This window comes from Macaca nemestrina, chromosome 7 (assembly GCF_043159975.1).
Source record: "Macaca nemestrina isolate mMacNem1 chromosome 7, mMacNem.hap1, whole genome shotgun sequence".
Lineage (NCBI taxonomy): Eukaryota > Metazoa > Chordata > Mammalia > Primates > Cercopithecidae > Macaca > Macaca nemestrina.
The window spans coordinates 143,552,434-143,566,936 of record NC_092131.1 but is presented as its reverse complement, the minus strand read 5'-3'; the positions used below and the strand labels follow the sequence as shown (position 1 = coordinate 143,566,936).

The following is a 14,503-nucleotide window of genomic DNA, read 5'->3' as shown; positions in this document are numbered from 1 at the left end:
GTCAGCAATAGAAAACATCCTTTACATATTAACTCTGTTGGACCCCATGTGAGAGCTATAATTAGGTACTGTACTTTAAGACACTCTCTTTTCATGTTATGGAGCTTGGTAACCAGATAAAAGTGCAAATTATTCAGGCAGACCACTAGCTGTGCCCTCCCTGCTGCCGCTGAGACTGTGCAGACGCATGTGGTGATGCCGTGGAGTTTCAACCTTTGTTTGATTATATAACAAGGCCAAAAATCCTTTTTATAAAACAAGCCTTAAGATCTTAATATGGGGCCGGGCACAGTGGCTCAAGCCTGTAATCCCAGCACCTTGGGAGGCCGAGGTGGGTGGATCACAAGGTCAGGTGTTCAAGACCAGCCTGGCCAACATAGTGAAACCTCGTCTCTACTAAAAATACAAAAATTAGCCGGGCATGGTGGTGCAGGCCTGTAGTCCCAGCTACTTGGGAGGCTGAGGCAGGAGAATCGGTTGAACTCAGGAGGTGGAGGTTGCAGTGAGCCAAGATCATACCACTGCACTCCAGCTTGGGCAACAGAGTGAGACTTCGTCTCAAAAAAAAAATTTTTTTAATATGGAACAGCCAAGCCTTACATATTAAACACTCGACTTGCACATTTATTTTGTAGATTCCTCTAGGAACTACATTTATCTAGGAAATCAAATAATTTTTTTCTACTCCCTTCTACATATGAAACTCTTTGTACTGGTGGCTCTGCAGTGTGTGTGTGTGTGTGTGTGTGTGTGTGTATCAGTGGTTTTCCCATTATAACACGTTTGAGGTAGAAGGTATCTGAAGTTCTATTCAACCCTCCTTCTATCCTCCCACCCTTAAGATAACCACTGTTAACTATATAGTGTATTTCTAGACTCTTTTGCAATGCATTTTTTATTTAAAATTTTTATTATGGAAATATTCAAATACACATAAAAGTAGAGAAGAATATAATGAAACCCAACATGCCCATCACCCAACTTCAACAATCAACATTGGCAATGCATTGTAACATAGTTGATATCGTAATATACTTAGTGATTTTAAAAATTACTTATTATAAAAAGAATCTCGTTCATTAAAAATTCAAGCAGTGCAGAAGGGTATAAAGTAAAAAATAAAGATCTTCTTACTCTCCCAAGGCCCTTAATCCCAGTGCTCAGAAATAACTTAACAGCTTTTAATGTATCAATCTAGAGATTTTCTCTGAATAAATTATACATTTTTACAAATGTAAAAAAATTTCACACATGAAATCAGACCATACATATATATTAATACTTGCTTCTTCCACTTAGTACTTCTTGGAATTCTTTAGAAGCAAATACCTGCAGGTGGCCTGCATTCTTCAGTGGTTGCAGAGTGTTTCACTGGAAAGCAAACTTAATCCAGGAACAGAGGGAGGGTGACAGCTAGTTGGCTTGTAAGTAGATTCTATCTCAAAAGCCAGAGGCTTACAAAGTGGATTGTGTACACACTAGGGAGTGCAAAATGCCTACTGGAATGTGGGAAGAAATACTATGATTTCCATTAATTTTTATCTTATCCCTTAAAATTGTGGCATACTTTAAAACATAATCATAGTGCAATAACACATATTATTTATAAATATTTCCATATTAGGAGTGTGTACTCAAGTTTTGAAGTATAAGATACAAGATCAAAAAACTTGGAGACCAGCTGGATGCGATGGTTCACGCCCTTTGGGAGGTGGGAGGACCGCTTGAGGCCAGGAGTTTGAGATCAGCCTGGGCAAAATAGCAAGACCACCGTTTCTACAAATTTTTTTAATTTTAGCTGGGCGTGGTGGCATGTGCCTGTAATCCCAACTATGGGAGGTTTGCTTGAGCCCAGAGGGTGGAGGCTCCAGTGGGCCATGATGGTGCCACTGCACTCCAGCCTGGTCTACAGAAAACCTATCTCAAAAAAAAAAAAAAAAAGTTGGAGACCACTGTGCCAAGCAATTCTGATGAGTGCCACAGAGAGCAGAGTTGCTTGTAAGGGTGAGGGAGTTGGCTAACCAGCCTGAGAATCTCTGCAACCCCACTGTCAGTGCCAAGTGTCATAACAGATGTGGATGTCCAAGCCCGGTGAGAATTCCTTAGGTAAGGAGAACCTGTCCCTGTCAGGGAACACTACAGTACCAGCTATCTAAGCAGTTAACACCCAGCGTGTTCTGCAGAACTCAGACTCTTTAGGGGAGAAAAGAGCAAGAAGAGTCTACTAGTTTGGGAGCACTGCATATTATAAAATGCCTTTACAGATCACAATCAGTGCTAGCATATTAGAGGCTCTACGAAGTACCTCATTTTTAAAAAAATCAATCAATGAAACAAAATAAAAACCCGTGTAACTCAGCATTTCCATTTGATCCTGGAATTTATACCTCCTGTTTTTTTCTTAAATGTTTTCTAAAAACCTATTTGTTATTTAAAAAAAAAAAACTAGAATTCTGTGAAAAACTGGAAAAGGTTAATCTGGAAGTTTACTGCAGGAAAATATCTTCAAAACTTTTAACTTCCACCTTTCATTATGAAATAGTCAAATAAACACTACATCAATGATTTAGCTAAAGAATACAGTCATCCACAAACACAAATCTAGGGCCTCCCATTTTATTTATAATTTGAGCTTTCTGAATACATTTTTTCTTCTATCAGGAGTTGCTACTTACATGCCCCAAAGCTAAGTTACGCCTTTTCCATTTGTGCAAAACATGGTGGGTATGTTTCATATTCTATACAGTGCATATTAGATTCTGAAAGAAAATTTATCTCCAGGGATGAGGGAAGGAGGTTGTGCTATCACAGGATTTAGAATGAGATATGTTAAAAGTTAGAAATACAGCTGTTGGTAATGTGTTGTAATGAAACTAACTTTTGTGCCTATCTTGTGAAATCAGCTTCATTGCCTATTTACAAAGCACACAACAAAACAAATGTTTATTGAAAACCCACTATAGCCGAGCTCAAGGAAGTGGAGATTAATAAAGCCCAGTCCTGCAGAGGAATCAAGATGGACAAGGGCAACCCAGGGAAAAGGAAAAGCACAACCAGAGTCATGAAAATAGCAAGGAACACGGCGACAGTCAACTGCCCCATGGTTACATCATTTCTAAAAGCTTGCGACAGCAACTTGAACTAGTTACAGCAAACTTTTACCGTTAACTCCAAAATTCAGCTCCAGCTTTTCTCCTCCGGGAAGTCATCTTGGCTCTACCCACTACCTACCTACCATGCTCGACATGCACTTCCTCTGAGCTACCAGGCATCCTGTGCTTGTAGAGTTTCCAACACAAACCCCTCTGTACTGTACCTGCTGGTTTTTTTCCTTCCGCTAGAGTCTGAGCTCCCTGAAGGCATGGACTGCAGGCCTTTGGGGGCTGTGAAAAACTGCAGCAGGCTGACAAGTGAATGGGAGCTGAAGTAGCCACTGAGTGTAAATGATTCTCTCAAAAGATGGGCTTAGATGAGGCAGGATTATATTGTAATATGGTGTGTGCTATGAGAGAAAGATGTAGAGAATTCCAGGCAGCAGTAGATCACAGGGACACCTCATTCATCCTGGTAGGAGGCGAGGAGGTGTCTTAATTCTAAATTTACGATAGTCATGATACAGAGGCCCAGGTCTGAAAAGCGAAGTGCCTTTGACAACTCCCAGACTGTTAGGCCAGTATCCTAAGGAGAATAACCAAGTATGACATCTGCCAAAGTACAAGCCAGCTCTTCAGCAAATGAATACAATGCAAAGCAAAAAAATGAAAAATCATTAAAAAATAAAGGAATCTGAATGACTAGCTGATATACCTTTCCCCAAAGAAAAATCAGCTATCATTGCCCAGTATGTCACCAATCGACATTATTAAAAATTCAATGTAATCTATTTAAACTCTCTTCATCCATCAGATTTTGACTCAAGCATCACTTTCACAAGGAATTCTCTGACCTTCCTGACGTCCCACCCTCCTTTCTCAGTCCTATCTCTGCATTATCAGCTGTGAAAACGTCCCACTCTCCTTTCTCAGTCCGATCTCTGCATTATCAGCTCTTGGATCACCAAAAACCTCCCCCTCGGCATGTAGCACAGCTGGAATTGTACATTTATTCACATGATTATCTGGTATCTGTCTCACCTACAAGACCATAAGCTTCACCAGGGCAGGGACACTGTTAAGTTCACTACTATATTCTTATCATCTAGCCAAGGCCCTGGCACAATCAAGTGCATAAGAAGTATCTACCCCGTGAGTAAGGTAACTGGTCAATGCATATCAGCAAATGCACACCGTAAGAGCCAAAGAATTCCAAACGTGCTCTGATATATTTCGAGGAGGAGGAAAAGAGGAGAAAGAGGAAAACCGTTAATAGGTCAGTTCACTTAATTACAGATGCTACTAGTAGGTGCTTAAGAAAAATGAAAACTAACCACAATCACAAAACTAAATAATTAAGAATATATCAACACCTTAATTTATAAAAACTGGCCTGTTGTATTTAGAAATACTAAGGCTAACTCCCATACCCAAAGGGCAAGGGAAGAAAATAATAAAATATTCATTTTAAATAAAGAATAAAATTGCTTAATGTGTTCACTATAACCACATAGCCTTCATTTTTCCAAAGTGATTTTTCTAAAATTCATGCAAATGGAAGCACTTTTTATATAAGACAACCTACACTCTATCAAATTATTCTCATTTTTTTACACTGAGAACAAACAACCACAGGATATCTTTTTAAAGATCTATTTCCACCTCCAGGGAACATGATCATTTAAACAAGAAAGGGTAGAAGAATCTAGTTTATTGTACTGAGTTACTTAACATTTACTCCAACTTGGGACACACAGGCTTAATGTGGATAAGCTGACCATACTCCCTGACATGTTTAACAGAAAACAAATATTTTACTTAAGTAGTTAGCAAGCCCTACAACAGACAGAGAGAGAGAGAGAGAGAGAGAGAGAGAGAGAGAGAGAGAGAGAGAGAGAGAGAGAGAAAGCAAACAGGGAACCAATGGCCTGCTTGCTAAGATTGCTGGATGACTGATAGCTTCAAGAGTTTACCCTAGCAGTTGAAATCAATTAATTATTCATTGTAACTGGAGCAGAATATAATTATGTTAGCTTGACTGGTTCAAGTTTAATTCCACTAAAACAATCATTATGAAAATCATTATGAATACAGGTCATTATCATGAAGTACTGCTAAAATAAAAACAGTAACGAATCAGCTTCTATATGAATTTGATTCACATTTAAAACACTTTTTTTTTTCTTTGAGATGTAGAGTCTCACTATTTTGCCCAGGCTGGTCTCTAACTCCTGAGTTCAAGTGATCCTCCCACCTTGGCCTCCCAAAGTGTTGGGATTACAGGCGGGAGCCATCATGCCCGGCCACATTTTAAAAACTTTTATGAAAAATTTCAAATATAAACACAGGTAGAGAAAATAGTATAATAAATCCCCAAGTGCCTATCACCCAGCTTCAATAATTATCAGCTCACAGCCAATCCTGTTTCAACTATATCCAAACACACTAGCCAACTTCAATCCTTATTTTTAAACAAAAACTTATACATATTTCATTTTTAAGTGTTTCAATTTGCATCTCTAAAAGGGGTCCTTTAAAAAAAGTAACAATACCATCATCACACCCAAAGATAATTAAAAACCTTAATATCAAATATCCACTTTTCACATTTTCCCAATGGTCTCAACAGTTTGTTCAAATCAGTATCCAAATTAAGTCCATAAATTGTCTTGATAGATATATCTCTTAAGTCCCCTTTAACCCATCGTTGTCTTTTCTCTTTGCATTTCTGTTGTTGAAGCAGCAGGGCCATTTGTCTTGTAGTTTTCCAGAGTGTGGATTTTGCTGATTGAGTCCCTTGTATATTATTTGTCCCTCTGTCCCCTTATTTCTAATGAAGGGATAGTTAGATCCAGAGGCTTCATCATGATCAGATGTGACTTTTGGCAGAACTGCTTCACAGGTGGTATATGTCCTTCCATTAGGAGGCACAAAATCTGATTGCTCTCTTTGTGAGGTTAGCAGTCACTGGTGATTATTGTCTAGATCCATTAATTGTTGGGGGGTAAAATGGTGATATCCTAATTCTATCATTTCTCTTATCACCTGGAATGTCTTTAAAAGCATATCCCAACAGTGACTATAATTCTGTCCACTACCATTATTAACTCATGGAGTTCAACATAATCCTATGAGTTTCAATCTCTTGCAGATACTATCCTTGCCGATGCTAAAGTTATCTCAGCTTTGGCCAGTGGTAACTTCTAAGGTGCCTCCTGAATCTTTCTGATCTGGTACAAAAGAACGTTTCCCAGGCTCTCCTTGTACATTTCTTTCTTACAGGGGAATTAGTGATTTATCCAAAGGAGTCTGCTTCCCTTGAAGAAAAATGATACTCAGAGACCACAATTAGGGCACTCAATTTGACTTTCATTTGAATTATGTCTAAAGCTAATCAACTTAATTAAGCATGAGTCTTCTATTATTGTTTCCAACAAATTCATGTGGCTGCATATATGTGGATTTCTAAGGATGGGACTCTGATTTTTTAATATATATATATTTTTTAATTGTGGGAGTATAACTTGGTACATCTATCTGGGAGACAGTACCATCATTTTTATCAATGACCCTCAAAAAACCTTTACCCCAACAATTCCACTTTTAGGAATTAATTTTATTATTAGGCTGAGGATTTTCCTAAGAATCATTTAAAATTCTTTAGAATTGTTTAAAATAATAAATAATGTGGAACCTAAATGTCCAAACAACGGGAAACTGGTTAATTAAAAGAAAACATACAATGCATCCATATAAATATTCACAGTAATTAATGTGATATACAATATCAAGGTACTGTTAAATAAGAAAGGTGGGTTACAAAAGTGTGCATATTATGTTTTTGTCACACACATGGAAAAAAGTCACGAAGGCCAGATATCCATTTTTTTCTTGCTCTGTCACCCAGGCTGGAGTGCAATGGCGCAACCGCGGCTCACTGCAGCCTCTTGCCTCCTGGGTTCAGAAATCTCCTGCCTCTGACTCCTGAGTAGTTGGGATTACAGGCATGTGTCACCACGCCCAGCTGTATTTTTAGTAGAGACAGGGTTTCACCATGTTGGCCAGGCTGGTCTCAAACTCCTGACCTCAAGTGATCCACCCGCCTCGGCCTCCCAAAGTGCTGGGATTACAGGTGTGAGCCACCGCACCCAGCCCTGCCAGGTACCCAAATCTTAACAGTGCAAACTACACCATTCTCTTGTGTTCCCACTGCTGGTTTAGGATTTGACTTCCCTGGGTCTCCCAAATCCACAGTACTCCTTCATCTGCTTCCAAGTTTCCAAAATTTTGTTCTTGTTCAATTCAACTTGTCCCTGTTGGATTACCCCCACACCCTATCACTTTAGTGTAGATTTCAGGAAAAACCAAAAACTAATCAGTATTTTGCTCAACGCTCCATTTTACCTAGCATCCTGTTGCTTTTTATAGGACAAGAGATGCTCGGAAGAGCTTATCAATTATAAAATACACGAATTTCTACTGAAAATAGTACATGTATGTATATATCTAAGACACACAAACAATATAGCAATATAAAACAGAAGGGCTAAATTTGCATCCTAATCATATAAAGAGTTGAATACAGAAATAATAGTGAAAAAACTAAACAGGCAATAAAGGGAAAAGTATATCAAATGGAAGTTGTTTTTAATCAAGAACATAACACGAGACATGCTGAAACTGAAGTTGTCTTCTGCGGGGCAAACCAATCATCCTTCTAGTTTCTAAGAAGGTCAAAGTGGTTTTGGGGAAACTAAAATTTGTTACAACTTTAGTGACTTCTCTAAAGATGAACTGTCCCTGGCAGCTGCTTTAAAACTACATCTGGCTTGCACCCTGGTTTTGGGAGACCTTAACCCTTTAAATATGGATAATGAATATCTCTTCTGGTACTCCTGAAAGTGAACTGTCCAGGTTTGTAATGCTTGACACTCTGATACTTTCAATTAGAAATACTTAATAGGAAAATATTCTCATGCACAAGCCCCTGAAATTTCACAGCTGCCAGGGATAGCTTTGAGAAATAATAATAATTAGGTCTTACTACAGGGACAAATACAAGGACTTAGGGTCGAGTAGTTTGCTCAGCTTGGACAAATCAGATTTCACTATTCTAAGACTGTGACAAAAACAAAGTACCCAAAGCACAAAGTGTTGAAGACACCTCACAAAACAAGACTGATCAGAGAAAGTTGTCATTTACTTAAATAAATGCTTCCCCAAACCACATGACATTGGCTGACACTACAGGGAATGCTAAATCCAGAAGCAGTTAATAAATTTATCTTATTTCTGATTTTGTCTGTGAATTGGTGTCTGAATTTGTAAAACTGGGGAGGGAGAGAGGGAGGGAGAGAGGACGGACTGTAAACAGAATTTAAGCATTCGATTGTAAGTAAAAATAACTAATTTATAATTACCCAAATTAATCAATATTGAGAGTTTCATAAATAACTAAACATAATATACATTTGATGCTCCTAAATTAACAAAGTAATTCACAAAGTATTACATATTTACTCATTCAACAAGTATAGCTAACCTTGACAGAAAAAAGAATTTGAAGCAGATTACCCCATGCAGGGAACTATTATGGGCTTACAATTCCTTTTCTAGATAACACTGAAATGTCAATTCTCTCCACATTTGCTATGAACAGAAAAATGCTGGCTCAAAATTTTAAATAGACTTATCATTAAACCAGGCTTTTTAAAATAAATGAGGTACTTAGCATTAAAAACTTTGAAAAACACATATGAACAAGACCATAAGTTTTCAAAATGACTCACCTCTTCCACCAAGACAAGCACTGAATATTGATTAGAAACAACGTAATGCAGTTGAGATTAGTTGGGTGTTAAGATAAAGATAATCTATACTTTTGCAGGAAGAGACAACTGTAAGAAAACCTGCCTTGTGGGAAGCTTCCTGTGATAGTTCTCACAAGTTCAAAGAGTATAGAACCTTCAAGTTGATTTAATCAAGTCTATTTATTAATGCATTTCAAGTTTCAAAAAACCTTACATCTTTGCACAATACTTTATTTTTTGCAATTTTTAGTAAAAATTTCCAAAGTGAACAAAAAAAGATACTGTATAAAACACAGTGGACATTAAAACTGACAGTAGTATTAGATCTCATTTTTCTTGATCCTTTTATTTTACCACATCTTGTTTCGCAGTGGAAAGAGTTCAGTGCATGTATCTCTTTTCAGAAAACATTTAACTTAGACTCAAAATAAAATAGGGCAGTGTATGTACCTGCCAAAACCCTACCACAGGATAACATTACAAGCAAAAAATTTACATGTTCCAAAGTCTACCACTCAAGAAGTTACTAAGAACTCTTGCAGAATAAAAGTCACCATTTTAGAAATGCAAACCCACTTCCAACCTTTGCACAGTCCAAAAACAAAGGCATTTAAATGATTTAAAAGCAATTACATACATACCTACCTACTTGTTTGTTTAGAATTATTTATAGTCTATCTGGGGTTTCATGTACAAAATTTGTCTCTAAATCATGTACAAAAAGCTGTATTTTGAAAAAGTCACCACATACTGTACAAGTTTACAAGGAAGAGATCCCATTATTTTCTCTAGCATTTTTGGCCTTGCTGGCTTGCGTCACATTATGAGAATGATTGTGTAAACCTTATACTCTTAAAAAAAAAAGGAAAAAAAAAAAAAACCCAAAACATAGAAATCTTTACAACTTTCTCTAAATTTGCCTCCTATGTGAAGTCAGGAAAATCATAGCTTTACTTCTAATTGAAGTGATGTAGTTGGAAAACAGAAGCAATAAATATGTCACAAGCTTCAGTTTTTGTAATGCCCCTTCTATTTCCTGCATAGCAATAAGCCTGTTAATACATTAAATGTTTTTGCTTTCTCTTTCTTTAAAATGCCAATTATTTACATCTGTTTCAAAAATAAATTTGGAATGGGACATTGTGCTGTTTCACCTTCAATGCTGTTAAAAATTTTAGGAAAAAAAATGTCAGAAGGCCTATCTACAATTTTAACTACTACTTAAGCAAATTACTCATCTTTAGTGGTTACCAATGATCAGTGATGATATGCTGAAAAAACTCTTCAAATATTTTGATAAAGACACAGCTTTTCTTTTTTTTTTTTTTTTTTTTTTTTTGAGGCGGAGTTTCGCTCTGTCTCCCAGGCTGGAGTGCAGTGGCCGGATCTCAGCTCACTGCAAGCTCCGCCTCCCGGGTTTACGCCATTCTCCTGCCTCAGCCTCCCGAGTAGCTGGGACTACAGGCGCCCGCCACCTCGCCCGGCTAGTTTTTTTTGTATTTTTTAGTAGAGACGGGGTTTCACCATGTTAGCCAGGATGGTCTCGATCTCCTGACCTCGTGATCCGCCCGTCTCGGCCTCCCAAAGTGCTGGGATTACAGGCTTGAGCCACCGCACCCGGCCAAGACACAGCTTTTCTTTTCCATATCAGACAGAAAACATAATTAGCATATTTCAGATATATGAAAAACACAAATAAGTAGGCTACAAATAAAAAGAATCATTTCATTGACATAATTTCTATCAAAGCATGAATAAAATTTCACCTATCAATTGAAAAATGGAATTGAATTAGAAAGTTTAAAAGACGTAAGCAGAAACCAGACATCTACATCATGAACTTTGAAGTAGTATATGCTGCTATGTCCAGTTTGCACAACACTTAACTGTGTTCTTCAGCATAGTCACTTGTGCCCGTAGCAGCCATGTGATAAAGAAAAAAATGAGTATCAAAACCAACTCCATCATAAGAAAAAGGTAAATTGATTTTCATTTCAAAACTGCCTGTGTAAAGCATTACAGAATCCTGGACCACTGAATACCACCATTCTCTGTTATCCTGAGTATGTCAATTAAACAGTAATTTTTCATTAAGAGCGGAAAAATTTTATAATACAAAGAAACATCCATATTGCAATTTCTGTTTACAATTGCACACAGAAGTACAGTGTACATAAGAAATACATGTCTGCATATAACAAGGTATGTACATTGGCAAGTGATGTCTCCAATGTTGAGGTGGTCGAGCCTCCTAGCCTTGATTGGCAGTTGAAAAAAATATATGTATTTCAATTTGTGGTAAAAGTTTATTGAGAGCCAAGTTTGCCTGCAAGTGGAGAAAATGCAGCAACGAAGAACAGGGAACACGGGGCACATAATAATATTCTAAGACTTTGTGCCATTAAGTTAAAAATATCTGTTCATAAGAAAATTGGGTTCCTTTTCCACCTCCCACCCCCAAATTGGAATTTTCAGGCTTTAAAATTTAAGTAATTCCACCTGGTCTGAGGACATGATCTCTTGCCACTTTTTCTTCAACTGTTACTTGTGAGGGTTTAGTTTGGAGATGATGACTTAATAGGTTTCTCTTTGGAGTGAAGTTTTCCCATTGTAGGCACTAGGAAGAACCAAGGCAAAAGCTGCAGTTAGCGTCTCATGTGTCCCATTTGATAACTCTCTCGGGGCCGCTGACGCTGGGGTTGCTGAATGGGCTGTGGAGGTCTCCTCCTCTTTAAAGTGCCTGTGAGCCACAAACAAAAGCAAAACAGATTTATTTAGCATGAGCTTTTCAATCTTTAAAAGCAAAGCTGCTGTTTCAGTAAGAAAGGTTTTAGTTCAGTGCTGGTCCAATAATATGGGCCACCAATGTAATTTAAAAGCTTCTGACAGCCATAACAAAAAAGTTTAAAAGGTGAAATAATTTTAATAATATTTTTTATTTTATTTAAATTAACATAGCCAAAGTGTTATTTCAATATGTAATCAATATAAAAAATTACTAACAAAATATTTCATTTTTTATACTAAATCTTCAAACTCTGGCATGTATCTTAATTAAAACAGCACATTTCAATGGAAACTAGCAACATTTCAGTGCTCAACAGCCACATGTATTAGATTAATCTAGATTAATATCACAGATTCTGTGGATGGAATCCATGTGAGGGAATTACTAAGTGTCTTTGAGCAAACGCCTTAACCTGAGACTCAGATGCCTACACTGTAAAACAGGGATGATAATTAATGTATATAGCCTGTTGTAAAGATTATATAATTCATATAAAAATGTTTAATGCTTTTTGTGAGAGTTCAATAAATGACAGCTAGTTTTCTAAGCTTTTAAAGGTGCTATTTAAAATGAAATTAATATACACATAAAATGTTTCACTGAATGAGACAATTGGTAACAGTATCTAAAAAGTGTCATGTGGCCCTTAGAACTTCCTTAAATACTAACGTAAGTTCCAGAGTGCTAACTAACATTGTGCATTTAAGAAAAGCAATGACGTAAAAATCAAATTTTCTCTAATTCTCACTAAGATACTGTCCTAGCACGAGTATTGGCCATCTTGCTCCAGACAGGTAAATGCAGGTGAACAACTGAGGGAAAACAGGGAAAAAGCATAAGAAATCTAGTTTTGAACTACTTTGTGTAAGGTAGTGGATTTGCCTGAGGCAAGACACTTTATGAGAAGTCTGAGAGCGGCAGGAGAGGGAACTGCTGTCATTTAGCTCTGGTTCTCCCCTGCCGCTGCCCTGAGACAATGTCTGTCCCCACACCTGTAGAGAATAGCTACAAATACCTTGGAGAGGGGGAGGGATAAACAGAGGGGACTAAACAATACGAAGGGTTTATTTCCTATCCTTTTCTCCTTCCAATGCCCACAGCTCATCTAAAGAGGGTCCTTCCTCATGCTATGTCTCCCTGAGAGGAAAAAGGTGGAGACCAGAACTAAAGAGTTGTTTTCAGGAATGGAGAATACTTGACTATGCTTATCTGGTGAATGAATCCTCTACTCTAAGACTTTCCCACAGACTGGGATCTGTATTTCCCCATAAGCATCACCCTGGGGGAAAATAAGCTTATGTGCCAGAAAATATTTCAAGAGCACAAACAGTAAAAACAGTAAGAGAGCTGGGTGCAGTGCACGTGCCCGCAGTCCCAGCTACTTAGGAGGCTCAGGCGGGGAGGATTGCTTGAGCTCTGGATTAAGTACAGCCTGGGCAACACAGTGAAAGAAAGAAAAAGAAAAAGAAGGAAGGGAGGGTGGGAGAAAGGGAAGATGGAAGGGGAGGAAGGACAACAATATGAAAAGCACAACTATTAGAATAGAAAGATCAATAATTTTAAAGTAGTTTACCATAATCATGACAAGATGTTAGAATATATATATATATGTATATGTATGTATAGATGTTAGATAGTTAGAATATATATATGTATATATATAACCAAGAAAACAAATACCAAGCAAAATTTAAAATTTCTAGTTCTAAATATTCAGACATTCAGATAAATTAGCATTAACTTAGCAGTCACTGGCCAGACTGGATTGACAAAAATCACACAAATATCAACTAAATCATTCATCCAATAATCCCATTCTTAAGGAGAAAGTACTATAACATTAGTTACTAAAGACTCATTTATAATTCAATTCTACCTGCTAAACAATTCTGAGTTACATAAACATGTATCTTGCTCAAATATTCTTACCTGGAAGTGGTTTAGGAGGAGGCAACTTTGGATTACTACTTGGAGTGTGAACACTGCATATCTTAATAAATCCAGCCATTAGCATGATCAGAGCAATTCCCATAAGTAATACTGCCCACCAATGAGCCTAGAAATAAACAGATTTTTCCACTGAAAAAATCTACAAAATATTTTAGAATATCTTTTATAGTATTTAAAAGATAGAATAGAACACAGTATATTGTAATTTTTAAAGAAAATTTGTTTAGGAGTTGTATACATATGTTAGATATTTGCACATGTATATTGTTTAAATTAAAAAAAAAAAGTTTAAAGGAGAAAATGGAAATCACCCATAATTTCATCTCATAGAGGAAACTGCTCAATCTGATTTTTTTCAGTCTCTTTTCTACATATAATGACATTTGTCATACACATGAACACAAATACAAAACTGGGGTCATCTTGCATATAGTTATATTGTATTTTCCCACGTTATTAAATATTTTCTGGTTTATATTTCCTTTGTGTTTTCCCCTTACTCTTTTTTCTCCCTCAAATGGGTAATGTGACAATGCCCTAACAAGGTTTGAGGGAGGCACATCTTATATAAGAGTGTGCAAAGCCAATCATCACACTTATGAACTACAAAAGGATCTCCTCTTACTCTTACAGACTATGTTTTGTTTGCGTTTATACTTTCCATGGCTTAGAAAGCATGTAACTTGCTTTAAATTCTGCTAGTGAATAGATTTTAAAATTACTCTTTAACCTATATTGCTTTCTAATTATCAAAGTTAAGACTGAAATTCTATCTCTTTTGAGACACCCTTTTCCTCTTCTATTTCATTTGGAATCTGAGACTCGGACTAGTTATGAAATTACTTTTTATGTACACTAGTTTT

The 14,503-nt window shown here is 37.0% G+C and overlaps 1 protein-coding gene and 1 non-coding gene across 2 annotated transcripts in view; both read right to left on the bottom strand.

Moving 5' to 3' along the window:
• Positions 1-11,151: 11,151 nt before the first annotated feature.
• Positions 11,152-14,503, bottom strand: part of LOC105489609 (ADAM metallopeptidase domain 10) — a 154,266-nt gene continuing 150,914 nt past the window's right edge. The window contains exons 15-16 of the mRNA XM_011754544.2: positions 13,620-13,746; positions 11,152-11,642 (exon numbers count right to left, since the gene is read on the bottom strand). Coding sequence (XP_011752846.2) covers positions 11,548-11,642; positions 13,620-13,746 — 222 coding nt within the window. The 3' untranslated portion in view covers positions 11,152-11,547. The remainder of the gene's footprint in view (positions 11,643-13,619; positions 13,747-14,503) is intronic.
• Positions 14,152-14,255, bottom strand: LOC112428691 (small nucleolar RNA U13). The gene has a single exon (XR_003020745.1). It is a non-coding gene; the product is annotated as a small nucleolar RNA U13 (small nucleolar RNA).